Source organism: Paramormyrops kingsleyae, unplaced genomic scaffold, assembly GCF_048594095.1.
Source record: "Paramormyrops kingsleyae isolate MSU_618 unplaced genomic scaffold, PKINGS_0.4 ups97, whole genome shotgun sequence".
NCBI lineage: Eukaryota > Metazoa > Chordata > Actinopteri > Osteoglossiformes > Mormyridae > Paramormyrops > Paramormyrops kingsleyae.
Window position 1 is genome coordinate 62,135 of NW_027326035.1, and position 27,870 is coordinate 90,004.

The 27,870-nt window shown below is 39.3% G+C and overlaps 2 protein-coding genes and 1 long non-coding RNA gene across 6 annotated transcripts; 1 reads left to right on the forward strand and 2 right to left on the reverse strand.

Moving 5' to 3' along the window:
- Window positions 1–462: 462 nt before the first annotated feature.
- On the reverse strand, window positions 463–4,426 carry LOC140586931 (uncharacterized). Of its 2 annotated transcripts, none has more exons than XR_011988717.1 (4): window positions 4,289–4,426; window positions 3,434–3,651; window positions 1,381–1,534; window positions 463–1,253 (listed from the first exon to the last, which is right to left on the reverse strand). It is a non-coding gene; the product is annotated as an uncharacterized lncRNA (long non-coding RNA). The 2 variants fall into 2 exon arrangements; XR_011988718.1 differs by having other exon boundaries at window positions 3,434–3,680; window positions 4,289–4,422.
- On the forward strand, window positions 3,616–27,161 carry LOC140586930 (F-box only protein 2-like). 2 transcript variants are annotated; one of them, XM_072708469.1, is made up of 6 exons: window positions 3,616–3,711; window positions 13,503–13,561; window positions 13,656–13,782; window positions 13,892–13,984; window positions 14,228–14,357; window positions 26,259–27,161. In XM_072708469.1, exons 2-6 carry the CDS (start codon window positions 13,522–13,524, stop codon window positions 26,394–26,396), a joined length of 528 nt encoding a protein of 175 aa, XP_072564570.1. In that variant the 5' UTR covers window positions 3,616–3,711; window positions 13,503–13,521; the 3' UTR covers window positions 26,397–27,161. The 2 variants fall into 2 exon arrangements, with proteins under 2 accessions (XP_072564570.1, XP_072564569.1); XM_072708468.1 differs by lacking the exon at window positions 3,616–3,711 and adding an exon at window positions 4,320–4,458.
- Window positions 21,366–24,605, reverse strand: LOC140586929 (E3 SUMO-protein ligase KIAA1586-like). 2 transcript variants are annotated; one of them, XM_072708467.1, is made up of 3 exons: window positions 24,084–24,605; window positions 23,838–23,930; window positions 22,500–23,426 (listed from the first exon to the last, which is right to left on the reverse strand). In XM_072708467.1, exons 1-3 carry the CDS (start codon window positions 24,241–24,243, stop codon window positions 22,738–22,740), a joined length of 942 nt encoding a protein of 313 aa, XP_072564568.1. In that variant the 5' UTR covers window positions 24,244–24,605; the 3' UTR covers window positions 22,500–22,737. The 2 variants fall into 2 exon arrangements, with proteins under 2 accessions (XP_072564567.1, XP_072564568.1); XM_072708466.1 differs by having other exon boundaries at window positions 21,366–23,930.
- Window positions 27,162–27,870: the final 709 nt, after the last annotated feature.

Sequence of the window (27,870 nt, forward strand, 5' to 3'; positions counted from 1 at the left end):
AACAATTTCTACAAACTTATACATTAAGCAAATGAAAATCAAGGAATGTGTTCCAAAAAAACATTTATTTACCACAAATATATAAGGAAAATACAAAAAAGGGTAAAACCAAAAGAACTGTGAGTGTTTTCTTTGCAAATGCACCTTTAGATTGCATTTGTTTAAGACAAGCTTACAGTGAATACATGTCACACATTGTCGAGCTGGCCTAGGAACACGAAGCTGTGGTGTCTGGGAAACTGGAACATCCATGGATGCTTGGGCAACCAGAGCATGTGGAGGTGTCGGTGTCTCTGGAACATCTATGGATGCTTGAGTAATGAAAGCATCTGCAGGTGCCTTGGTAACTGCAGCAGAAAGTTGTGGAGTACTACTGCATTTTTTTAAATAGTTAATAAACTGTTCCCTTGTGGTAGAAAAATTATAAATCAAGCACTTAGAATAAAAGTCTGGACCTCTTAGTTTGGTAAGTAAAGAAAATCTCTTTTGTTCCAGCAAGTTCAGCAAAGCGCTCCCATCACACTATGGCACTTGGGACCAAGTCACAACCAGCACACAGGGCAACCAGTAGACAAACCATAACTGCTAGGACTTCTAAGTCCTGATTGGTCATGAAACATCAACAAACTAAGCTGAAACGTATAACAAACACAATTCTCCTGCTCCATTGGTTCACCTTGGTAGCAAGGTAAAGTCCACCCATTTTACGCAATTTACTGGAGACAGCCTCGGCTTCTAGACTTTTCTTGAGATATGTATATAGATATTAATTATATGATATTGAATCACTGTTAATGTTTTGGTGTTCCATTGATTAATGATTAACACATTGTCGTATTGTCCCTGAATCAATGAAAATACATGGTTAACACATCAATTGTGTAACATATTATATATTGACTACTACAACTACTTTATTAAGCTATAACTCTTTGTGCACCAGTTGGGGCAGCTTCGAGTCTCTTCCTGCAAGTGGTTTCTCCCCCCCTTTGCTCCACTGTCTGCCTCTCCAAGGTCCGAGCTTCTGCGGAGCCAACTGCAGGCAGCTATCACAAAGCGAGGTCACACAGTATTCAAAACAATCTCTTCTTGCCTAAGGCCTAAAACATAACAGACCCAATATGCCTCCCTTCCCGGGCCTACTCATGTCCAATTTTACTTCCACGCCCTCTTCACAATTGTTTTTTCACAGGTAATGCAGTGGAAATGATGACTTTCTCTGCAGGGCATGCTGCATTTGCATATGACGTATTCTGTCAAGATTGGACAAAACATTAAGACAGATAAATTAAATGTGAACATTAAAATAAATGTAAAATACAAAACTGGGTGGTCAAATAACAACATAATATTTTAAAGTATTTCAAAACATTAATGTACCTCCATGTCGCACTGCTAATTTCAGATGATTTTTCAGGTGAATATGTATGCTGTGCTGCTTTGAAGAACCGAACAGGCAGCATGGGCACCTGTACACACCATCTTGCTGCAGCAGTACAGGTGCTGGTGTGTCATTTCTCAAATGGGTGGGATGCTGTAATCAGCAAAAAATATTTTTTTACCAAAACAACCTTCAGATGCATGTCTCAAGAAGGCCACACAGGTGGATGAATGATAATTTTCCATTACTGATATAGCTGTACAGTCATTGACAAAAGTCTTGTCACATAAGGACATAGTAACTTAAAAAGGCATATAACTTTATTTCTAATCAATCAATTGTTACGATAAATGGATCAATTTAATGCCAAGGACTTTCACATTAATAACTGGGTGCAAAATGAAACAGTCAAAAAGTGTCCTGATGTTCACAGCTTGTTAAAGTCCATAACACCTGTTTTTGCAAGGACAAAAGTCTTGTCATGTCTTTTAATGATTCAACCAATCACAGATTTGAGGTTCACCTGTGACAAATACTGTACTTAACATAATCCCAGGTGTGTATAAAAAGATCCCCAGCAAACCAGACCTTCACTTGAAGTGCAACCTGACTTCTGACAACATGCCAAATATTCAACCACAGACCAAGTCTGCTGAGGTGTCAGACGTCATTAATGTATCCAAACATCAAGTGGAGAGGATTAAAAAAAGATATGAAGAAACTGGTGATGTTCATGACAAGCCCAGGTCAGGCAGGCCACGTAAGACAACTCTTCGAGAGGACCGTTTGTTGCTTCTAAAGTCCAGGGCCAACCCTTTTTCAACTGCAGCAGAGCGACATCAGAACTGGTCACCAGAAACCGCTGTGTCTACAAGAACAGTTTCTCGAATTCTCGCACGCAGTGGTCTCCATGGCCGAATTAGTGCACAGAAACCAGCATTAATAAGAACACAACAAAAAAAGCGTGTTGAATTTGCCAAGGCCCACAGCTTGCAGCAAGGATGGACAGTGGCAAAGTGGCAGAAGGTTGATTTTTCTGACGAATCATCCATTGAACTGCATACCAAATACTGCAAATACTGCAGGAGACCTGTTGGAACCCGCATGGATCCAAGATTCACCCAGAAAACAGTCAAGTTTGGTGGAGGAAAAATCATAGTCTGGGGTTAAATCCAGTATGGGGATGTTCGAGAGATCTGCAGAATGGATGGCAGCATCAACAGCCTGAAGTATCAAGACATTCTTGCTGCCCATTACATTCCAAACCATAAGAGGGGGCAAATTCTGCAGCAGGATGGCGCTCCTTGTCATACTTCAGCCTCCACATTGAAGTTCCTGAAACTGACGAGGATCAAGGTGCTCCAGGATTGGCCAGCCCAGTCACCAGACATGAACATTATTGAGCATGTCTGGGGTAGGATGAAGGAGGAGGCTTGGAAGACAAAACCAAAGAATCTAGACCAACTCTGGGAGTCCTGCAAGACTGCTTTCTTTGCCATTCCAGATGACTTCATCAACAAGTTATTTCAGTCATGGCCAAGACGTATGGATGCGGTCCTCCAAGCTCATGGAAGTCATACATGTTATTAATTCTTTCTTCTAAGGCACCATGACTTTATGTTCTGATGTTATTGTAGCATGTTTGTGTATTCTAAATAAAGTATATGTATAATTTCTACATTATTTTTGTATATGACAAGACTTTTGTCCAGGCAAAAGTTGACCCTTCTGTCCTAATTACATGACAAAACTCAATGAATGATGAAAAACTTTATTTTGGTATAATAAGCATAATCTAGAGGGCTTTGCCTTTCTTATAAGCCATTTCTGATTCCAACTGATTAACTACAGGTCAAGTTATTATTTGTTGTTCCTACAACTTGGTTAAGTGACAAGACTTTTGTCAGGCACTGTACACTGTTTCAGCATTGCGTGATAAATTACAAATTTTATACTGTTGTTTCTCGATCGAAATAATTGCTTTATGCTCTTCAGAAGATGAGTATCATTACAGTTACATTACATTTAGTAAAGAGTGTTGATTACACTTACCACCATAACTCTCTTTCCACTGCCGAGTACTTGCTTTCCGACGTTCTGACTTTTTTCTTTCTTCTGTGCATGCGCAGGTAGGACACCAGCAGTAGATTCTGGTGCCATTGAAAATGCCGAAGTTTCCCATGAGTGGGCATATTTGGAAGGCGGGGCTGTCCATCTTCTCGACCAATCAGAAATGAGTGGGCCGGGCTGGCCGTGGGCCATCTTGTAACCTGCAATGAGGCGTAGTTGTCTGAAAGACCTGAAGGGAATTTGCGTAGTTTCAGCTGCCTGTAAGTATTCAGATATATTATATACATAAGCCTGTATCTGTATTCATGTATATTAATATATAGCATCAGAAGATGTGTGACATAATAATACATCTAGGCGTCCCAGAAGGAATCTGTATTTTTCAACAAGGAAGGTCGAAACGAAGGCTCACGGAAAGCGGTAGCAGGGTTGCCAATTTTGGTTAGCTGAGTGGCATGAGACTTTGGGTGTGTCCGAAATGGCGCACTTGCCCAATTTTAGGGCGTAGTGCGTTCACACTGACAACTGCTAAAATTCAGTGCACTGAAAGTACCCGGATGCTGCACTGAAAACGGCCAGAAAACGCAGTGCAGAATGATGGACACTACTCGCACTAAAGGGACGCCATTTTGACTACGTAGCGGAAGGGGAGGGACTTTCGGCAAGTTTTTATTGTCAAATTAAGGCGGACAACAACACAGATACGCAAGCCCAAGCGGAGGCAACTGCTTCATATAAATGTAAATAACGTTAATAAAATTATTTTACTGATGTATACTGCGGTGTGTAGCCTGTCACTCTCTGACGACAGATATAGATAACATGTAGGTTACGTACCATCTCATGTTCAGCCAACAGGAGGAGGATCCTGCGTCGACGTTGAATGCGACGCAGTTTCCACGTAGGGGGTAAACAAAAGCAAATAAAACCACAAGGAAGTCAACAAAACACGGCAGATATTTTGGGGCGCTGGAGAATCGCGATCAAATGCTAGTCCGTCACTTCCGGTAAGTGCAAGACGTGTGTTCCATGTAGGACAGCATTTACCCGTGGTTGTGTGCACTACAGAAGGAAGTGCGCACTATGCACTACATCTCAGTGCACTGACGCAAGTGCGCGATTTCGGACACACCCTTTCAGTTAGAGACAAGTCTGCACACGCATTTACATGTATGTGAATAAGTGGCCGTTTTAACATTTAATCGCTAGACTGGATATGTTTGGCAGATATCCGTAATTCAATTCTTCTTAGTCAAAAAGAGCATTTCAGATATCCACAATGACATTCTTCCTATCCACAATTGTCATTTCAGATATCCACATCATCATTCTTCCTAGGAGAAATTACGTCACTTTTGCCACTTTGTAAAGATTTAAAGATATCTTAAATAGAATTGTGACTAGGATAAATAAAGTTTTAGATATCTTGAAATACATTTTCTACTAGTAAGAATGCAATTGTGGATATCTGTAATTGTCATTCTGACTAGTAAGAATATAATTTTGACTAGGAGAAATGATATTATGCATATCTAAAATGTAATTACAGATAGGAGTGTGACTTGATTAAATGTTAAAACGGCTTGCCATAAGACGCCTCCATATAAGCCTACTTACTATAAAGCTTTCAAGTGCACGATGGAGTAGTTGGCTGCTGAGTCGCGGTTTCTGATTCGCCTTGCGTTTCTATTCAATGTATGAACCAATAGCGATTTAGTCACGGCTTCTGTTTCCTATAGTAATTGCAAGCCAAACGCTGTGTTCATTGAAGTGCATTTTATTTGCTGCCCAGTCAATGTGTGAGCGATTTTAGTGCACATAACGTGGAAGAATGTTTACAAAACGCGCAGAATAGCATGTGTTTTTTTAATGTTTAATTTTGAATGCATTTATTGTATATTGCAGGTTCTTTTAAAAATATTTACCTGCCAGTTTACAGAATTTTTCCACACCAATTAGCCAGTTTATGTGACATGACGGTAAGAACTGTAACTAGAACTGTTTCTTCTCTGTTTTTCATGCTGAGAAGGGATGATGCCCACCAAGGTGTCCCGTTATATAGAATTAATGGACAATACGTAGGCATGCAGATCTTTCCGCCTAGTTCATAGCTGTCCTGAGTTATACAGGGTTATTAGCCACCTACCAGCCGATCAGAAAACAGCATTTGTTGTTTCTGGGTAAATTGACAATGTCTGTGACGTATTTCGATTATACATTATACTGGCAGTCTAGCTTCCGGTTTGTGGGGTCAGTGGCTAGCATGAAAACAAAATAGTGATATTGTGCTTGAAGAGCTGCAAATATTCTTTTTTTTTTTTAATTTAAATAGTACCAGTAAGAAGGCAGCAACACTTTTTTTCAGTATTAAGCACTTTTATATTTTTTTTAATATCTAGAATGACACACTTTCTCACGCTCACGCAAGAAATCTTACGGCAAGTCAATATTAATCCATTATAAACCTAAAATTAGTTACATACATGTTAATGTATGTGTAGACTTCTCTTAAATTGAAAATGTCAGGCCAGCCAGCCGACCAACGGTGGTGACACTGATTATTCTTAGTACAATATTGCACAATAAAATATTTTGAAATACTATTGCTAATAAAAAAATGATTTTTATGAGTGATTGAGGTTTCACTGAGAAAACAAAAATGAAATATGGAAAAGTTACATGTCAGGGTAAGGTTATCAAAAGGGAACCAATGCAGAAGGATTTTTAATGTACAGTGGTACCTCAGTTCTCGAACTTAATCCGTTCAGAACTCTGGATCGAATCCTAAAAAGTTCGAGTTCTGATCGAATTTTCCCCATAAGAAATAATGGAAAACCAATTAATTGGTTCCCGGCCCCAAAAAATTACACCTGAATATGTTTTTTTTTTTTTTTTTTTTTTTTTAAGCATTTAAACGCAAAATGAACCGGATAAAACAAGAAGAGCATGTACTGTACTAAACACATCTAAGCACATTTATCAAAACAGTAATTTGTAAAGTAAGAAAATAAATGTATCCGAACAATGTGTCCTGCCCCGATCATCCGCTCCTTCCTTGTGTCACGCCCCCTCGTTAACCCCGTGTGGAATCCCCGTGTGATCAACTGTTTCTGGTTGTTGTCATTAGCCCTCTGTATTTCGTCCGCGTTTCAGTTTATTTCCCCAGCCAGGTAATTATATTGTCCGTCTGCGTTTTGCCTGCCTTACCTGTAATTAAACCCCGTATTCCCCGATGCCCTGACGTCTGTGCCTTTGTCTCCGTTCTGTTCCGCTTGGCACAACAATATTATTATAATTAAATGTATTAATGGTTTATTCAATCAATCAATCAATCAATGACTTTTATTGACAGACTCAGGTCTAAATGTATTTTTACTGTCTAAATATATGTATTCAGCTAGTGTAAACATGCACGGTGCTATCACAGCGAATGTGAGGCTGACACTGAAGCTTTACCCTTTGTTTCCGCTGAGAGACGTGCAGCGTGACTCATTTCCCCGCGCATACAAATTATCTTAGGTCGGCGTTCACAGTTTGACATCTGAGATTTAGTTATTATCAGTAACTAAAACTAAATCCTTCTTTGCAATCTGCCATTCCTCTGTTACATTCTTTAATAGCTCAGCTAGTGCTGTGCGATATGGCTTAAAATTCATATTGCGGTATAATTTGAACCATAGACGGTAGATGATATACTGTATATTGCGGTATATAATTTGATCTGTAAATTTCAATATAATATGTCCATAGCAAAGGCATTGCAGCCAGAAGTTGTATAATAAACTTAACACATTTCAAAGTAGTCGTGAACGTAGAATATTTATTGTGCAAATCTGCAATTAGGCCTATAGAAAAAATATGAAAACATTTCAGGTAACTTCCCTAGTTTTATCTTGTATTAAAAACACAGGTTGGTTTTGTAAACTGCAGGTAAGCAGAAAACAAGACACAGAACCAAAAACTACAAAACTAATACAATTAGACTAGTGTCATAACTCCATCTATATTAGAATGACCATCTCTCCTATAAAGGTCCTGCCAGGCAGAGTCCTGCACGGGTTTGTGTACCCGACGGGTGACCCGCAAATTTTGATGAAACTGATGAAAAATATTCTGCTGTGTTGGATATGGGTTCGGGTCAGGTTGGACGCAGGAGAGCTGTCGCGATGTACACTCACCTAAAGGATTATTAGGAACACCTGTTGAATTTCTCATTAATGCAATTATCTAATCAACCAATCACATGGCAGTTGCTTCAATGCATTTAGGGGTGTGGTCCTGGTCAAGACAATCTCCTGAACTCCAAACTGAATGTCAGAATGGGAAAGAAAGGTGATTTAAGCAATTTTGAGCGTGGCATGGTTGTTGGTGCCAGACGGGCCGGTCTGAGTATTTCACAATCTGCTCAGTTACTGGGATTTTCACGCACAACCATTTCTAGGGTTTACAAAGAATGGTGTGCAAAGGGAAAAACATCCAGTATGCGGCAGTCCTGTGGGCGAAAATGCCTTGTTGATGCTAGAGGTCAGAGGAGAATGGGCCGACTGATTCAAGCTGATAGAAGAGCAACTTTGACTGAAATAACCACTCGTTACAACCGAGGTATGCAGCAAAGCATTTGTGAAGCCACAACACGCACAACCTTGAGGCGGATGGGCTACAACAGCAGAAGACCCCACCGGGTACCACTCATCTCCACTACAAATAGGAAAAAGAGGCTACAATTTGCACGAGCTCACCAAAATTGGACAGTTGAAGACTGGAAAAATGTTGCCTGGTCTGATGAATCTCGATTTCTGTTGAGACATTCAAATGGTAGAGTCAGAATTTGGCGTAAACCCAATGAGAACATGGATCCATCATGCCTCGTTACCACTGTGCAGGCTGGTGGTGGTGGTGTAATGGTGTGGGGGATGTTTTCTTGGCACACTTTAGGCCCCTTAGTGCCAAATGGGCATCGTTTAAATGCCACGGCCTACCTGAGCATTGTTTCTGACCATGTCCATCCCTTTATGACCACCATGTACCCATCCTCTGATGGCTACTTCCAGCAGGATAATGCACCATGTCACAAAGCTCGAATCATTTCAAATTGGTTTCTTGAACATGACAATGAGTTCACTCTACTAAAATGGCCCCCACAATCACCAGATCTCAACCCAATAGAGCATCTTTGGGATGTGGTGGAACGGGAGCTTCGTGCCCTGGATGTGCATCCCACAAATTTCCATCAACTGCAAGATGCTATCCTATCAATATGGGCCAACATTTCTAAAGAACGCTTTCAGCACCTTGTTGAATCAATGCCACGTTCTGAAAGCGAAAGGGGGTCAAACACTGTATTAGTATGGTGTTCCTAATAATCCTTTAGGTGAGTGTATATTGCAAAAGACATGATGATTTTACTTAGGCCATATCACCCAAGCTCTACATACAATCTTAAACAACTGTATTCTTTCACGTTCATAAATATCAATAAATAGAAATGAGTTCAAATAAAATTATCGCGATCACTTTCAGCCTTGTAAAGACAAGCTCGCCTAACTACATGTGATCAAGGAAAATAAAATGCTACTTTGTGCACTAATCTGGCTACTCTGTATTTGCAACGTGGTATAGCAAACACGATCAAAAACTAATTCTAGAAAAAAAAAATGTCTGTGGGGTCGCCAGAAATTTGTGATGTCAAAATGGGGTCACAGGCCAAAAAAGGTTGAGAACCACTGTAGTAATGCATTGTGTTGGTCTTAAATTTTACTCATAATGGTCTAAAAAGGTTTTAAATTTAAAGTACTGAAACCTGCAGGATCCCGGGTCTAAAGAACTGAGAGGAGATGAACAGATGAGGTCTGTCAAAGCACTTCATCACCACAAAGGTCAACATAACAGGACGATGGTCATTTTAGGTGAGGCATGTTAGGATGATGGACTTTGTTAGGGACTGGTGGAAGTTATTTTGATCATTTAGGGAGGGATTTGCCTTATCTGCATTGTCGGTTCATTCACTGTAGTCTAGGGCTGCACGATATTGGGAATAAATCACATTGCAATATTTATTCTTTCTGCGATATATATTGCGATATATATTGCGATATTGGAATTTTAAAAGTTCTAATTAGTTCAATAGCTCTATTGCAGGGGTATTCAACTAAAATTTAAAGAGGTCCAGTTAGAGAAAATTTCTTGAAGCAAAGGTCCGGAAGATCATAATGTCTAACTATTTAGTGTGATGTATATTTAAGTAGCATATCAGTTGTATCAACATTGCATGTAATCAGTACCTGACTGTCAAATCAAAATTTTTCAGTGCAATTCAATTCGAGATGTCTGCACACACGTAACAGTTCTTACCTTGTAAATTAGTATGCTTTTGTATTTAACCATGTAAACACACTTTTGACGTAGCTCATTTTAGGTTTATAATGGAATAATATAGATTTGCCGTAAGATTTCCTGCGCAAGTCTGAAATCATGAGTGGCGTGCCAGATGCTGAAAACGTACAATTTTTGTTTCACCTGAGTTGATCTATATAACAGATAATATTACTTTATACATATGTTAAAAAACGGAAACTTCCACGAACATGAAATCACCAATAAACTATGTCTATTTATCCAACATGTTATATAATACATACTGTATTTGAAAACTTTTCAGCTATATGATTTCAGGACAGACCAGCCACTCTCTTAGGAACATTACAGATTTTTGGTTGCGGGTGTTCGCTTCGCTGCTGTTATTAAGCAGCCACTCTGTTAGGAACAGTGTTGCCAACTTAGCGACTTTGTCGCTAGATTTAGCGACTTTTCAGACCCCCTTGACGACTTTTTTTCAAAAAAGCGCCTAGCGACAAATCTAGCGACTTTTGGACAAACCTTAGCAACTGTCCAAATGTCGCCAGTACTGTCCTGTAAGCGCGAGGTCTTGCTTTCCCGGTACAGTTACTCATCTCCCTGTGTCTGCTCTGATCAGTGAGCGCTAGCTCCGGCTGAAAGGAGCAGCATATTCCCGTGACCGCACGGCAGCTGACATAGATGTGAATGAGCAATCACGGACCAATCACTTTACCTGCTTCTCCTTTGCTTGAAATAAAACTATTTAATTTGACCGTTTCTTCTTATTTTTTCTTATTTATTTATTTTTTCTTCTGATGCACTTATATTACTCACTGTTACAGAGCTTTAGTTCATTCCAGTTTCTGAACTCGTCTGAGATCGTTTACTGAGCTACATCTGATTGACTGTACGTGATTCTACTTACTCATACACAACTTCATTAAACTTATTAAACTCATATACACATAAAAAAACATATATACGTATAATATAAATGTTGTCTGAAAGAAAATATGTAACGTAATTGATAGTTTTATATTGGACACATGAGGAAGGATTAGGGAAAACACGCAGAATGCAAATACGACGTAATTACGTAATCAATACGCAAATATACGCATGACGTCATCTAGCGACATTTGGCGACTTTTCGAGCAGACTTTAGCTACTTTCCATTGAAAATAGTTGGCAACACTGGTTAGGAATATTACGGCTTTTTGGTCGCTTTGCTGCTGTTATTAACACTAATGGCACATTAGCGGAGACAAAGGGCTGCATACGCCGAACTACGCTTCGCAATTAAAGGCGTTTGACGTGCATTGGTGTGGGAAGCGGCAGTTCAAGTGCTAAACCACTACCGAAAAGACTACAAAAGCTGTGGCGGTTAAAATAGAAGGGCCCCATCAGGTTTTAAATCATAACTTTCTGTTTTGGCTATCGGTCCAGGTCCGTATGGGACAGCTTCTGGGTCCGGGTCCGGCGCGGTCCGCCTGTTAGTGACCGCTGCTCTATTGGTATAATTAATCATTCTAGAAAGATTGACCTGATTTAGCCCAAATATAATGGCAATGATAACTTAATCAGTACTAAACAGAGCATGAGCATTAAACTATGGAAGCTTATCGCATATGAGAGTTAACATGAGTGACCATATAACGCTGGGTTAAATGGTTAGAATGTTTGTGCTTGGTGGTTCGTTCTGTGATCGACATGTTTGTTAGCTGCCGGTGCAAAGCTGCGTGTCGACTCCGTATCCAAAAACCTTTAAATTGATTTAAATTATGTTAGACAGACTTTTGTGGATTGTTTAAGAATAAGAACAGTGTGACATTTGTTAGTTCAGCAAAAACACCAAAAGCGTTGTCCACGCCGCTTAATTTAATTTGCATTACTTAACATCGCACATCCTGCGATGCGACTATTGCACGTACGTACATCGCGATGACGATGCTGAAACGATATATCGTGCAGCCCTACTGTAGTCCATAATCATCTGAAATCCCTACCACATGTAATATTGAGGACATCCAGCTTAGTTTCTGCTCTCTGTGTATCTCATATTAGTGGTTTTCACCGCTCACCTGAGAATATTGAGTCATGTGTCAAGTCTGTTTGTTATAGGCAGCTGTGTATTCCTTCAGCACTTTATGTATGGTTTTATCAACCCATGGTTTCTGATTGGGGAAGATCTTGATGGTAACCGTGGGTATGATATTCACTATTAGATTAGCAATGAAGCATACTACCATTTCTGTGAAAACATTGATAAGCCTTCAACACTCGAACCAAAACATATCCCAGTCAATGTCACTTGACATGTCTCTGGACACATCAGTGTCTGACCGCTCTCGTAGCCTGGACTTCCGATGTGGTCTGATTTGCTGAACGCCGAAAGAGAAGTAGCTTTGTAAGCCTTGCTGAATGAAGTGTAGTAATGTTCCAGTACCTTATCACCCCTGGAAGGACATTTGATATGTTTTCTGAAGCATATTTTTTTTAAAGGGTGGCCTAATTCAGTTCATTAGTGGCTTCCCCCTATAGGCTACCATCACAAATGATTAAATTTTCAGTTCAATTTATTTTTATATAACAACAGAGTCAATCCAAGGCACTTTACATGGGTGTGTTGTGATACGACATTGTTAAGAAAGAATAATAGAAAAACAGGGAAAGGGAAGATGAAGAAATGAAAGAAAGTAAGTCAGATGACAACAAAGGAGAGATACCAAAAAATCCCAAGTAGGGAGGAAAAAAATACCTGTGGGGGGTCCAAGGTCAACTGGCTGCCCAACCCCCCTGGGCACATTAACATTGTAAAAAAGATAAAAGATAGAGTGGGCTTGCTTGCTAATAAGAAGGTATAAACTGTGGTCAGCGTCAAAGCTATCAGTCAGCTTTTCATGCCGGTCTGTGTAGAGCAGTGGTGGCCAATCTAATCTGCAAAGGGCCGGTGTGTATGCAGGTTTTTGGGGTAACCTTTTGGTCAGCTGTTCAAACCCAGCCAATCAGTCCTCTAATTAGTAATCTAATTAGGGAGCTGCAGTGAAAACCTGCATACACACTGGCCCTTGGAGGATTAGATTGGCCACCCCTGGTGTAGAGGGCTGCACCCTCAATGTTAATTTGTAAGTCACATCCATATTATCACCCTTCCATGGGACTGAACCAGGATTCTAGCTCAGATGGTGTCCACCCTGGGTGCCATTGGACCTGTGGGAAGGAAGGCAGAGATCATGGGTGGTCAGCCCTAAAAGCATTTTATTTCTTTTGTCTGTTTTCATTTGCCCTAGAGGGCTATTGTATTTTTCAACACAGTAAATGTGCCAAACACTACACTGTACTGTATTTCACACTCCAGCTTTACAGCCTTCATTAATCTTGATGGATTGATGGTTATGTAAGGTACATTGAGCTGAAATCATTTTATTTTTCCTGTACATTTAATTGTTTTTGTTTTAATTAATTATTTACAGTTAAACTCTATAACTTTCATGTACTAAGCTACCAGGGAAATTATAGTTTTGTTCTCATTACCCAGTGTTTTGTAAAATGACAATAAATCTTATCTTAGGTATGCTGGACTGGCTAACTGCAAAGTTCTGGTTTACAAAAATACCATAAGCCCTGAGACAAGACTACAAATCCAGAAATTTTGCTCACTGTGAACTCTGGTGGTTATTAAGATTTTACTTTGGTAACATTGGTACCTTTGCAGGTCTGTCTTATCCAAATTAATGATGGCCAGAAACCTACTTAAAAACTCATGTGGCGAAGGTAAGAGAAAGATTTCTACATTCTCTAATTCTCTGAGTGCACTGTTTTGAAAGTGCAAAGGTGATCAGATGAAGCTCTCTGTTTATCTTTATAGAAATGTTAGAGTTCTGGGAACTGACGGAGAACGGTGGCAGCCAGTGGAAGGTGGAGCCGGTGCCCGGGGACTGCGGCCATGCTTTCTGCAATGAGGCTGTTGCAACATGTTTTGCCACCTCTTTTGAGTAAGACATGAACAACTGAAAGATTTGACATTGGTCTAAGTATGGAAAAAAGTAAGCCTCTGGGAAATACACTTACTATATGATTGCTTTATGTGTATTTACCATTCAGGCTATGCCTAAAGAGACAGGTGGTAAACTTGGTGAAAGAAGGCTTTTCAACACATGAACTAGATTCTCAGCCAGCTGTCACTGTGGAGGATTGGTAAGCTATTTGGATATATCACAGTTTTGACAAAGGTGACATGCAACAACGCATATTTTATTATTTTTTTAATTGTACTTTTAAAAAATCCACTAAAGTAAAGTTTTTGGATGTCTGCATGCTGTATATATTCAGTTGCAGCCATTTATTTTGTTTATAGGAGCAGGCTCTTTTTATATGAGCATGTACCAATAAAGTGGCCACAGAGTTTAATTTCCAGCCTAACTGCATAGGTGTGCACAGGTACTCAAGTCGCACAGACTGTGGATGCATCTACCAGCTGAGTGTATCTCTGCTAGATGAGAATCATGAAGTATTACAAGAGTTTAACCCTGAGGAAGTCACCCTTGATCCAGACTGCTCATGGAAACAGGTACTTCCAGCTGTTTGGGGATTTATTCTTTGTCTGGAGTTAAGAAAGCAGAGGTGGCTTTCCAGAAAGGTTCATGATGCTAAATAGTTTCTCATACTTATGATCGATCATTAATTAGCATGTGTTTCCAGAAACCCTTCATAACTAAAGTAGTTTGTTATCTCGCTTGTAGATTCATAAGTGTTCTGAACCCGCTCGTTATTTTCCATGTCTTTCTTTACTTTAACTTTTGCTTGCTGTCCTGTCACAGAGACACAGAAATCGGAAGAAATAGATGTCAAAAACACATTAATGTCTGTATTGGACAGCGTTATAATTCTGATGATATAAGAGGTTAGAACTGCAATATAAAACTGTAATGTAGACTATGAAATAGCGTCGCAGAATCGCAATTTTACTTTGAATATAAGGAAGTAGAATTAAAATGGAATTAATTTCAAATAAATTCATATACACAGTGTAAGTACAGCTTTAACGATGCAACTTAATATTTCAATATGAATTACCCAGCATGTTAACAGAAATGGATACACTGAACCCCCTCCCCCCGCGCGATCACGAATATTTATGGAAGCAAAAACTACCCGTTGGCCATGCCCCCCTGTTCGAGCACCTCCTTGAAAAGTCTGTGCATGTCACTGTTATCCATAGTGAGGGCCACATTTGAAGTGTCATCTATAGAATAAATATTTTAACTGTGATTTTGTCTACAATGGTGAAAGAGCACTTCTTACAGTCATACAAGTAACCCTATCACAACCCTATCCATCTGACAACCCACAGGAAAAGCTACTGCATGCAGACTCCTCACAAATGGTAACACACATAAACAGTTAAATATGCAAAAACAATAAATATGTTCAAATTTCATATTGTTAGAACAAGCTAAAACAATCACACAATTTTTATCTTACAATCTTGCAAATATAAAGTTACTCACTAGTACACTTATAAGGTAAATATATACATCTAATATCTTGGAAGTAAATCTGTTATGTAATTATTCATGTTTTGCTAGATTAAATGACATTCATGTGTTGCATGATTGCATTGAATTGAAATGAATTAAATTCTTCTTACTTGTCATTCCAATTCAACGTCTTACACGGTGCAGCCAAGTCAATTCAAAATTCAATTCAAGAATTCTAAACAACCCTGGTAGGCTACATAATGCTACATAGCTAACCTATCAGCATTGCTGTGTGTTCAGTCACATCTTTATATTTGGGCAGATGAATTACCCCCAAGGACCAGCAGAAAGGGAACAGTGTTTCAGACAGCGTCATCCAGGCAGCCAAGTTGCTTTTGTCGGTGGTCAATGAACCCCTTGGCCCATATCAGTAAAGCACAATTCCTGGAGAAAAACAGGCTGGCCTGGGGTGAAATAATGTGCCTCCTTGGTCTGGTGTAGGATAAATTGAAAAGTGGAACACACCAGAAATTTGCTGTCAGGGCATCTGGTAGATTACTGTAGACCATCAGATACACATGGCCTCAGCAAGGCTGCCGGTTCCTGCATACGTGCATGCATTGATCACATTCATGCTGACTACATAGCATTACATCAAAAGCGTTACAGTTTATATCTACTATGTACACTCACCTAAAGGATTATTAGGAACACCATACTAATACGGTGTTTGACCCCCTTTCGCCTTCAGAACTGCCTTAATTCTATGTGGCATTGATTCAACAAGGTGCTGAAAGCATTCTTTAGAAATGTTGGCCCATATTGATAGGATAGCATCTTGCAGTTGATGGAGATTTTTGGGATGCACATCCAGGGCATGAAGCTCCCATTCCACCACATCCCAAAGATCCTCTATTGGGTTGAGATCTGGTGACTGTGGGGGCCATTTTAGTACAGTGAACTCATTGTCATGTTCAAGAAATCAATTTGAAATGATTCAAGCTTTGTGACATGGTGCATTATCCTGCTGAAAGTAGCCATCAGAGGATGGGTACATGGTGGTCATAAAGGGATGAACATGGTCAGAAACAATGCTCAGGTAGGCCGTGGCATTTAAACGATGCCCAATTGGCACTAAGGGGCCTAAAGTGTGCCAAGAAAACATCCCCCACACCATTACACCACCACCACCAGCCTGCACAGTGGTAACAAGGCATGATGGATCCATGTTCTCATTCTGTTTACGCCAAATTCTGACTCTACCATTTGAATCTTAAAAAATCTTAAAACCAAAGCAGATGAAACTGATTAACAATCCCCTCTGCTACTTAACTGACCAGATCAACATCCCGGAAGTTAAATTGACTTGATGCTATACTCTGAAGTGTTCCTTTCATTTTTTTGAACAGTGTATATATACACTCACCTAAAGGATTATTAGGCGTAAACAGAATGAGAACATGGATCCATCATGCCTTGTTACCACTGTGCAGGCTGGTGGTGGTGGTATAATGGTGTGGGGGATGTTTTCTTGGCACACTTTAGGCCCCTTAGTGCCAATTGGGCATCGTTTAAATGCCACGGCCTATATATACATATATACACTGTTCAAAAAAATGAAAGGAACACTTCAGAGTATATCATCAAGTCAATTTAACTTCCAGGATGTTGATCTGGTCAGTTAAGTAGCAGAGGGGATTGTTAATCAGTTTCATCTGCTTTGGTTTTAATGAAATTAACAACAGGTGCACTATAGGGGCAACAGTGAGGCAACCCCAAAACAGGAATGATTTAACAGGTGGAGGCCACTGACATTTTTCCCTGCTCATCTTTTCTAACTGTTATTTCATTAGTTTTGCATTTGGCTACAGTCAGTGTCACTACTGGTAGCATGAGGTGATACCTGGACCCTACAGAGGTTGCACAGGTAGTCCATCTCCTCCTGGATGGCGCATCAATACGTACCATTGCCAGGTTTGCTGTGTCTCCCAGCACTGTCTCAAGTACATGGAGGAGATTCCAAGAGACAATCAGTTACTGTATTAGAGCTGGACAGGGCCATAGAAGGTCCTTAACCCATCAACAGGACCTGTGTCTGCTCCTTTGTACAATGAGGAACAGGATAAGCACTGCCTGGGTCCTGGGTTCCTGCTGGTGCATGATAATGCTCAGCCTCATGTGGCAAGAGTATGCAGGCAGTTTCTGGAGGATGAAGGAATTGATACCATTGACTGGAACCCACGCTCGCTTGACCTAAATCCAATAGAACACCTCTGGGACATTATGTTGTGGTCCATCTGACGCCGCCAGGTTACACCTCAGATTGTCCAGGAGCTCAGTGATGCCCTAGTCCAGAGCTGGAAGGAGATCCCCCAGGACACCATCCATCAACTCATTAGGAGCATGCCCCGACATTGTCAGATATGCATACACACGCGTGGGGCCATTCCACTATTTTGAGACTAGCCTGCTGCATCATTTTTTAACTTTGATTTTCGGGGTCTTTGAATTCAGCCCTCTGTTGGTTGAAAATGTTCATTTCTATCAAACTATCTATCATCCTAACACATTGCCTAATCCATATCAGTATAGATATCCAGCATGATCTTTTTTTCACATTGATATTTGATGTGTTGTCAAAGTGTTCCTTTAATTTTTTGAGCAGTGTATTTACCATCTAAGAATTTATTTTACAATTTATGTTTTGCTAGGTTTAAATGACATTCTTGTGTTTTTTGTACTGAATTTCTTTGAATTTAAATGAATTAAATTCCTCTTCCTGTCATTCCAATTCAATATCCTGTGGGGTGTGGCCAATTCAAATTCCAATTCCTGAATGGAATCAGGTGTACAGTGGTACCTCAGAACTCGAATTTCATCCTTTCAGAACTCTGGATCGAATCTGAATATATATATTTTTTTTTCAAGCATTTAAACACACAAAAACGGATAAAATAAGAAGAGCATGTACTGCACTAAACACATCTAAGCATATTTATCAAAACAGTAATTTTGTAAAGTAAGAAAATAAATGTATCCATGCAATGTGTAAAGTTAAAAAAAATCAATGTCTTGCCCTGATCGTCTGCTCCTTCTGCGTGCCACACCCCCTCGTTAACCCCATGTGGAATTCCCGTGTGATCAGCTGTTTCTGGTTGTTGTCATTAGCCCTCTGTATTTCCGTGTTTGTTTGTTTCCCCAGCCAGGTAATTGTATTGTCCGTCTGCTTTTTGCCTGCCTTACCTGTAATTAAACCCCGTATTCCCCGATACCCTGACGTCTACGCCTTTGTCTCTGTTCCGTCCCCGCTCGGCACAACAATATTATTATAATTAATTATACATATTAATAGTTTATTATTAATATTAAAATAATGAATACAAAATCTTAATTTTTAAATATTTTAAATTTTATTATATTATAATAATAATTAATATTACTGTCTATCATTGTCTAAATGTATTTTTACTGTCGAAATATATTGTAATACCTGCAGGTATTATGTGTTCCATGTTATTCTGTTAAGTTTAGGTTCTGTACTTATGAGGGTTTGGTTATGGAATTGCGTATGACGTGGGGAGGGGGAGGAGTTTTGTCGGAGAGTTCGGGGTTGGAAGCTGGGTTGAGTCTGATTCCGTCTTGGGGTGTGGAGATTGGTGTTTGTTCCGTTTTGAGTTGGTGTCTGTGGACATATCCGCAGCCGCTTACTGTTATTAAATCCACGTTCTGAAGCAAACTCTCCGAGATCTTGTTTCTTAAATCTGGTCATTACAATATGTATTCAGTTAGTGTAAACATGCACGGTGCTATCACAGCTAATGCGAGGCTAAGACTGAAGCTTTACCCTTTGTTTCCGCTAAGAGACGTGCCGACTGACTCATTTCCCGCGTGTACAAGTTATCTTTGGTTGGCGTTCACGGTTTGACTTCTGAGATTCAGATCGAGCTCTATTTTTTTTTCGAACTGGTTGGTTCGACTTGTAAGAAGTTTGAGTTCTAATGAGTTTGAGAACTGAGGTACCACTGTAATTCATAAATTTGGAATTATGCACAAGGCTGCCCTTTCTTCTCAATTTCATATGTTTCATTCTATGCTCTACCTCCTGATCATCATCTTGTATTTTGACACATCTTCTTTGAACTAGTGATGATCAGTTTTTCATTTCAAATGTACATGTGGAACTTTATGCACAGAGAGCAGGATATATTTAACATCAATATAAGAACTCTGCATACACCTGACTAGACTTGGACAGTATTGCAATAATATGGTATACCATGGTATTTTGGGTATAGGCATTCCAAAATTTGGCCCCCCTCAACCCACCACCACCAAGTGAAATTTAAAGCTAAGGAAATACTGTCAAAATCCCATAAACTGTGATATAATGCCTGGATATTATATTGCATTTTCTAGCAAGCCAGAAGTTAGCTAAAAATCTGAACTTGGCCAACTACTTAAGTAACAGTTAGCTTCAGTAACCTACGGTAATCATACACTTTTGCTGAAAACTTCAGTTTAAAGAACAATGCAACCTCAAAGTCAGATTAATATAATACTGGGTAGTTACTCACCAGTCATGTGAGCATAATCTTTATTTTGTTTTTTATTGTTTTGATGTGGGGTGGCAACATGAGTGGCCACATATTTACTAGGGATGGCCATGGTACTACCCCCAGCCACCCCTTAGCTCTGCCCCTGAAACAACTCCTACAGGCTACTTACAATGCCGCCGTCTCAATAAAAGCAGTGTTGGATTAGACTATGTTACTGCACTCTCTGAAGCATTATTTGAACAATATTGCACTAAATCAGTGGTTCTCAACCGGTGGGGCGCAAGTAGGCTACAGGATGGGAGGGAAAAAAACTGGAAAAAAAATTGCAAATTTGTGATTTGTTTGGATTCATCTGATCTATTTTCGCTGCTAAAATAGACCAAAACGGTCATTATTTCATCAAAAATGTAAGTGACTTAATATTATTAACTTGTTTGTTGAACTGTTATATGAAATCAGTGTCACATTTGAGGTGAGGTGATGGTAAATTAAGTGATGGTCAATTGTCAGCTCTCTTGGTCGTCAGGTCGTGTGATGTATGTTGCTGAACTATTCAAATGTTATAAATATAAAAACACCACATTTTGAAATTTAACTGCAGTATGTCAATTTAGTTTATTTGTGTGTGCTGCGCTCATAGACTTTAGAAAACGGCGCTCATTTGTTTGATTTCTCCTCGAGAAGCTGCGCAAGCCTCAAAAGTTTAAGGTCCTTGCACCCTGACTGAGTCCGAAACTGTCGTATTCGTTTTTCATATTCGTCATTTGGTGGCTCTCAATTGTCAAAAACACCCCTCAAAATATTTGCTACGGATACGAAAATTGCAGAAAATCGAACCATCCGAATTAATTTTTATGACGCACGGAAGTTGCAGAGGCTGCAAACGTAGAAAACGTGAGGTCGTATTTAGTTTTTTTTTAATATATATATATATATATATGTGTGTGTGTGTGTGTGTGTGTGTGTGTGTATATATATATATAAAAAACGAATAAACTAGTCAGAATATAGGCTACAGTTAAAGTTTTCCTTTAGTTTTTGTGAAATACACGCACGCACGCAGCCACGCACACACAAACATGTTTAAATACATTTATGTTAATAAATAAACAACAATAAATTGTTGTAACAGCAATATCTCCAAGTTTTGTTTTTCACTGTAAAAATGTAATGATTTGCCAATGCAAAGTGAGTACCGCCACCTTTTTCCCCCACTTCAAGCACTGATTATAGCACAAACAAATCATCCTCCACTTTTTTTTTTTTGTCAAAAGCGACAAATCCAGTGACTTTTACTGGTGTTTTTGGAGACTTTTGTGGTGAAAACAATTTGCGACCTACTTTAAAGAGGATTATCGCTCTTTTGCGTGGGTTCGAGATCCGTTTGTGTGCACAGCAAACGAGGTATCAATTGATATGCAGGAACAGCTTATTGAGCTGAAGAGTGACAGTAGACTGAAGGCAGTGGTGTAGTCTACATTTTTGTAGTGGGTATACTGTGCTTAGAAAAAAAAAGTACACTGGTTCATGCAATGCAGTCAAGAATTTTATTTTATTTTTTGCATATTTAACTTTGCAAAAATTCTCAGATGCTTGTATTTGAACTGGATAAATGTACAACAACCATAACAGAGCTGCAGGAATTGTATTGAAAACATGGATACAGCATATATTCAAAACATGTTCAAATACTAAGACGTAAAGAAGTATATTAATTGTTCAAATACAGATTGAACCAAATGAATGTGTAGATCTATAAAATGTTCCAAAAGCGTTTGTTCTCGGGCTGCTTAGGTTTCACTTGTCGTCGTGTCTGTGTTGCAGAGTGGTGCTTTCGTAACCACGTTGTTACATACTTCCTAGGCTCAAAAAGATTAACAGGAGGGCCATTTATATTGATCATCATGAGATGACTAACATTTGACAGTAACAGAGAAGACCTTTTATCAGTGCATACATTGTTCATTAGGCTAAAGCCTCTTTCACATTCAGCTGTGCTACATGGTATGGTTTTTTTGCAAATGATCAGAGGTTTAAGGTTTTCAGGCTCCTTGTTTTGGTCCTCAATAAAGTCTCTCATGCCATTGACAGCCTGGTTTTCACAAAGATTAAATCTCTTGCAAAGTCTCTTTATTTCTGTCTCACCATATCTGATACTGGGGTTTGATGGCCAACTGGTTTTATCAAGTATGCTCAGATCACGTAGGATTTCCCCTTGAAAGGAGAGTCGCTTCTCCAAATTACTGATCAAGCTTTGCAGGAACTGATTTGGAACTACTGATTTTAGTTTGGGGTTTGGCTGTAAGGGAACAGACCCAAAGTGTCCTGAAGCCTTTGCTTCACTGGCCTCTACTGACTTTTCCCCTGGAGAGTCTTTAAAGGACCTGAGAACACGAATAGTGTGTTTTAGTAGTTGTTCGGCTTTTAAAAGCGTGATAGACTGTGCTTGGAGCTGCTGGGATAAGTTTGATAGTTCAAAAAGTGCATCATACATTAGTCCTAGGTCAGAAAGAAATTCTGTGCTTTGCAAACGATGTGCTAGTCCTTTATACGTTTGCCTCTCTTTTGCGCTCCTTGTTTGGTCCACAGAAGCATTTTCAAAGTGTTTGTTGAGCGCACCATAGGACTTCCACACTGCTTTCACAGTGCGGAAGCTGCTTGCTACCCATCGGGTGTTCAAAATTCTGCCAATTTGTTGAACGTGAGATCCCACTTCTTGTGCAGCTTCCAGAAGTTCTCTGGAGTTTTTACTGGACTGGCTGTATAGATTGTGAATCTTTTCCATGAAAGCTTTAAAATGATTTACAGACACAACCTTGTCTACTGCATCTGATACAGCCAGCTCCAGTCGATGGTTCATACAGTGCCATGTGAAAAGGTTAGGATACCTTGCAGTCAGCCTGGTTGCAACACCTCAGTTCCTGCCCAACATAACACTAGCTCCATCAGAAACAAATGCAATCCAGTTTTTTTGAAGCCACTCTTCACTGAAGCCTGCAGTGTCCAAACAAGTTAGTAAAGCTTTCTCTATACTTTCTGCAGTTTGGCTCTCCAACTCGACCAGCTCCAGGAATACAAATTCAGGCGTGGCTCCATCAATTGAGGCCTTTACACTGACAATCATAGCAGATTTGTGACTGGCAGATGTAGCCTCATCAATAAGAACAGATAGTTTGTTTGAAGAAGACACAATGCTGTTCACAATTTTTGTCTGCATTTCCCTTGCAACATGTTCAACAATTTTTGTGCAACTATACCTGGAGTGTAGACTAGTGCCCAAGTTCACACCATTTTTTTCCTGAAGTTCAATGAGATCGTCGTGATCAGTAAAAGGTCTGTTCATCTTTGCAATATAATATGCTGTTCTGAACACAGCATCCGTCTCGGCCAGCACAGTGTCTGATACAGCCCTCACCATACTTCCAAGCAAATCCTGTCCACATTTTTGTGTGAGCTCCTGAGCTATTTCATGAGCCCTGGAATTCTCATGCCGCCGAATCTTGTTCCGGAGTGAAGACAGTGCCGTTTCTCGGTTCTCACTGGAACCTGATGACTTTTCTGTCAGGACACCAGTTGACTTGGTGGTGCTGCAAACTTCACATCCTGCAAGTGAATAAAAATGATCAGAATTGTATAATTTTAAAACTCTCCTAATAGTAGCATCTACTGATCTAATTTAACTAATTCTCAACATATATTATACAATTAATCATTAACTGCAAACCATTTTACACCATTACAAACAAGAGATGAAAATGAAGTGATCAAACTTTATTTTTTCTATTATTTTAATGACTCCCATGAGCTACAAAAATTATACTGTCAAATGTCTGCCAAGCATAACTTACTTTACTCAACTTTTATACTCTCTAACTTCAAAATACTATGTACAAATAATCAAATTTAGTTTTATATAAATTATATCATTCATTAAATATACACAAAACATCACAGATTTTCTTCATAAACTAAATTTCATATGCACATTTTTTTTTCTTCTAACATCTGCTTTACCTAGCTTTCTTTCCCTCCATCCTAACCAAGGATGTCTGTTTTGGAACTCTCTAGCCTGACTCTCACTCCACACGGCTGGCCAGGAGCTCCCATCTAAAAAAATAAACAATGGTTTTACAATACAGTCTATGGGCTCTCCAGGACCAGGATTCCCTACCCCTGAGCTAGGCTGTGTGATGACATGCTTGAGCTAGCTTTAACAACTTTGTAAACTAGCCACTTAAAAAAAAAGCCACTTGTACTTACCAGGGGCAGGAGTAACGCTGACGTCAGTCTCATTATGTTTGTGTTGAGCCGTCAAGCTGGTGGTGGTGGGTTCTTCTAAGGCTGTCTCTGTTGCTACAGCTGGAGGAGCCGGTTTATAAAAACAATCAAAAAGTGTCGCTTGTTTTCTCTTCATCTTCATCCGCTAGTTTCTGCGACGCTTCTCCGTGCTCTCTTCCTGAGTGAATTTCATATGTTCCCGCCCACACCGTTCCAGCCAATTACAAATGAGCCGCTGAATACCAGACCAATCGCAGAGCAGTGCGCTGTAGTGTAAGCTCATTGGCTCAGTCTTGGCAACAGGAGGAGAGGTGACGCAGCAGCAGAGAGCAGCGGAGAGAAGCAAAGGGGAGTTTCGCTTGTCCATGAATGCGAATGTAATGAACACACGCATGGATTGCCACGTAACATCGGCCACTTTTTAGTGGTTATACGGAAATTCTTAAGCCTTTCTAGTGGGCATACGGCGTATACCAGCGTATCACGTAGACTACACCACTGACTGAAGGAACTCTTTAGCTCCTGCCCTCTTTCGTCATTCTGGGCAGCATTGATGCAGGAATATCCTGAACTCTGTGACGTCGCCTTTAAGATTCTCCTTCCTTTTGCGTCGACATATTTGTGTGAGGCAGGATTCTCAAAAATGACTGCACTCAAAACTAAATACCGCAATCGTGCACAAATCGAGGATGATTTGAGGCTATGTTTATCAAACATTGAGCCAAGAATTGAGGATCTTTGCAAAGCAAAGCAGGCTCAGGTCTCACATTAACATCACCTACCTGCAAGCTTCTGTAAAAAATGCAGATGATGCCTACTATTAGGCCTAGTAATAATAACAATAATAAAGCATAAATTAATATCAGAGGTCTGGTGTCAATTCCCAATTATAGCAATAGCCTAGTAATGATAATAGGCCTATACTTATGATGATAATAATAATAATAACAACAATAAAGCATGTAACCTCATTATTATATAGCAATAGCCTATATAGTAATGATGATAGGCCTACTACTACTCATAATAACAATAATGTCTGCAAGCTCACATTAGAAGTCTGGTGCTACTGCCAGTTATAACAATAGCCTAGTAATGATAATAGGCCTACCTACCGCTACTGATGATGATAATAATAAATAATAATAATAATAATAATAATGTGGGCCTAAAAATAATAGCCTAGGGCTATCTATCTATCTATGCAAGGTGGTGTTTGGGATGTGGGGTGGAGGGGTCCCAACTGCAATGAGCCAGCTTTGGGGGGGACCAGCTTGCACAAGGTTGAGAACCACTGCACTAAATGAACTATTTTGCTTTAATACTGGTGAGAAAAAGGCAATTGACAAAAGAAGATGGATTAACCATTAATCCTTAAGAGTAGATATTTCCTTAAGGGAACTGCAAAAAAGTAAGGCATTGGTGAGTACAGTGTCCTACACCATTAAAAGGCAAACTAGAATAGGTGGGCAACTTGCATAAAGTGACTGGTACTCTAACCAAAAGGGCTACCACAGCATTATATAATGCCATCCAATATCCTCCGGTCTACAACTGGTTGGTTAAGGGTTGACCCTGGAGCAAGATGATGACCCAAAACATACCTCCCATTAATGTCAAAACTGCCTTAGAAGTAAAGAACAGGATGGCAAGTGTCAAATCATGAAATGCAGTCTCCAGACTTAAACCACCATTGAGCTGGTTTGGAAATAACTGGACAGAAGGGTGTTCTAAAACATTTCACTGGTGTATGCACCCAGTAACTTGTAGCACCATCTTAAAATAAATCTAGAATCACATTGTCATAGAATAGTTCTGGCACACTAATTTTGTTTTTGTGCAGCTAGGTCATGCCACAGAATCTCTCCTCCAGTAAATTGGTTCTTCTTTACCATGTAATATTGGAGTTAAACTAGTTTGTGTATGACTTTACTAATATGCAGTACTAGTTCTTTTTCCAAAATGATCACAATTTTTGTATAACAAGGTATTACTTAATTTAGTAGTCTGATAAGTTAAACTTGGACTTGGTGAAGATAGCATACATCTACATTTTCTTCAAACTCTGAGGGGTGTACTCCTTTTTTGTCACATTGTATGTAATATCATGTGTATCCATGTCTATGGCTAAAATTCTCAATTTCTCTAATTGTTCAGGTAAGCCATAGTTTCACAGACTATGGACCAGGCCTGCGCTTCATTTCCTTTGAACATGGGGGCCAGGACACCAGATTCTGGGACGGCTGGTATGGAGTGAGAGTAACAGGAAGTGTTGTCAGAGTGGAGATGGTCTAAGAGGAAGACTACCATATTACTGTGCACTTTAGTGATGCAGGATATTGAAATACTGTTTCCAGGCACAGCTGTACTTTATATGTACTTTATGCATACATCATTAATAAGTAGAAGAAGGAGGCTTTAGAATATATGGACCAGCTAACAGAATTAACCGTATACTCTGAAGTATCAGCTAAGCAAATTGTTATGTATAATTATAGAAAATGTACATTCTATTTCTGACTAATCTGATTATCTTCAATGTCGGGCTTCAAGGACTGGCTGACTTTGCTTTCTTAATAGTACATTGCTTTGAATAAAAGCATCTACCAAATAAGTAAATCTGTATTGTATTATATAAATTATAATCTAAAACACAGTGGTTAGCACAGTTATCAGAAAGAACCTTAGAACAACATAAGCAGTTTGTAGCAGTGTACTGCAGATATGTCCACTATACATTTGCATGAACCATAAATAAACTTCAAAATGTTACATCCTGATACATATTCTTTTTTGTGAACTTCGGCTAAGGTATTTCTTGGAGACCAAGATATTATTTATATTGTTGAAGGAAACTGTTCTTGGTATGTTTTATTTCTTCTTTCTTTGATTTTTGTATAATTTTGAGGGTGTTATTAAATTGGAGAGTGTCTGTCTATTTTGTGTATTGTTTGTTTTGGCTTTGTTCAGTCTGGGGTAATGCCATTTTGTTTTTTATGTATGCATGTATACTCAAGACAATCTGATTTAATCAATAAAACATTGGCTAATTATTTCCCAGTGAGTGTGCAGGTGGCAGTATTGTACTTTCACAAAAATTTGCAAAAACATTGTGTGGGTATGAACCCATTATTATGGAAAGGGATAATAGCTATGTTGTAAGACCCAGGGAAACTTTAGGGGAGCATGGGACAATGTAACAATTGTAGAAGTTTTGCCTAGAAACCTGATCATGATTCTTGCTATCTATTTAGAGAAGGTCATGAGCAGACTTTGGGTCACATGGATTTATTACATTATTTTCCAATGTACAGCCAGCAAATCTCTGTGGAATTCTCCCTGATGACTCATGAATTGCAGTTATGTGAAAAGCAAAATTAATGTCTTCAAATGTGTTGCATGCAATCTGTCAAGTAGAAATTTCTTAGTTACTGCAAAAACCTTTGCTTTGCCAAAGCCTGAACAGAAAAAGATGAAAGTTGAATTGAGGAGAGTTAATTCAAAGACTAGGAATATCCAAGCACTGTGACTTTGGCAGACAGTGTTCATACCATACTTGAATACCATATTGGAAAATGTATTATTTTATAACAAAGAAAAGCTTTATAATGAATATAAATACTCAACAAAAAACATTATTAATCCTTATGGGGAAATTCTCTTTGCACCTGTCCCATAAGACACAGATAGAGGTGAAGGCAAGGGGGGTGCAGGATCACCAGCATGCAGCACCCAGCTGGGAGTTAAGGGCCTTGCCTAAGGACCCACA

Excerpts from the sequence above, each read along its gene's own strand:
- LOC140586930 (XM_072708468.1), top strand. The coding sequence starts at position 4,439 with ATGCTAGTCCGTCACTTCCG. Across the intron at positions 13,985-14,227 it reads GCTGTCACTGTGGAGGATTG|GTACTCAAGTCGCACAGACT; the intron begins GTAAGCTATTTG and ends AGGTGTGCACAG. Across the intron at positions 14,358-26,258 it reads CAGACTGCTCATGGAAACAG|GTAAGCCATAGTTTCACAGA; the intron begins GTACTTCCAGCT and ends CTAATTGTTCAG.
- LOC140586929 (XM_072708466.1), bottom strand. The coding sequence starts at position 22,683 with ATGAACCATCGACTGGAGCTGGCTGTATCAGATGCAGTAGACAAGGTT.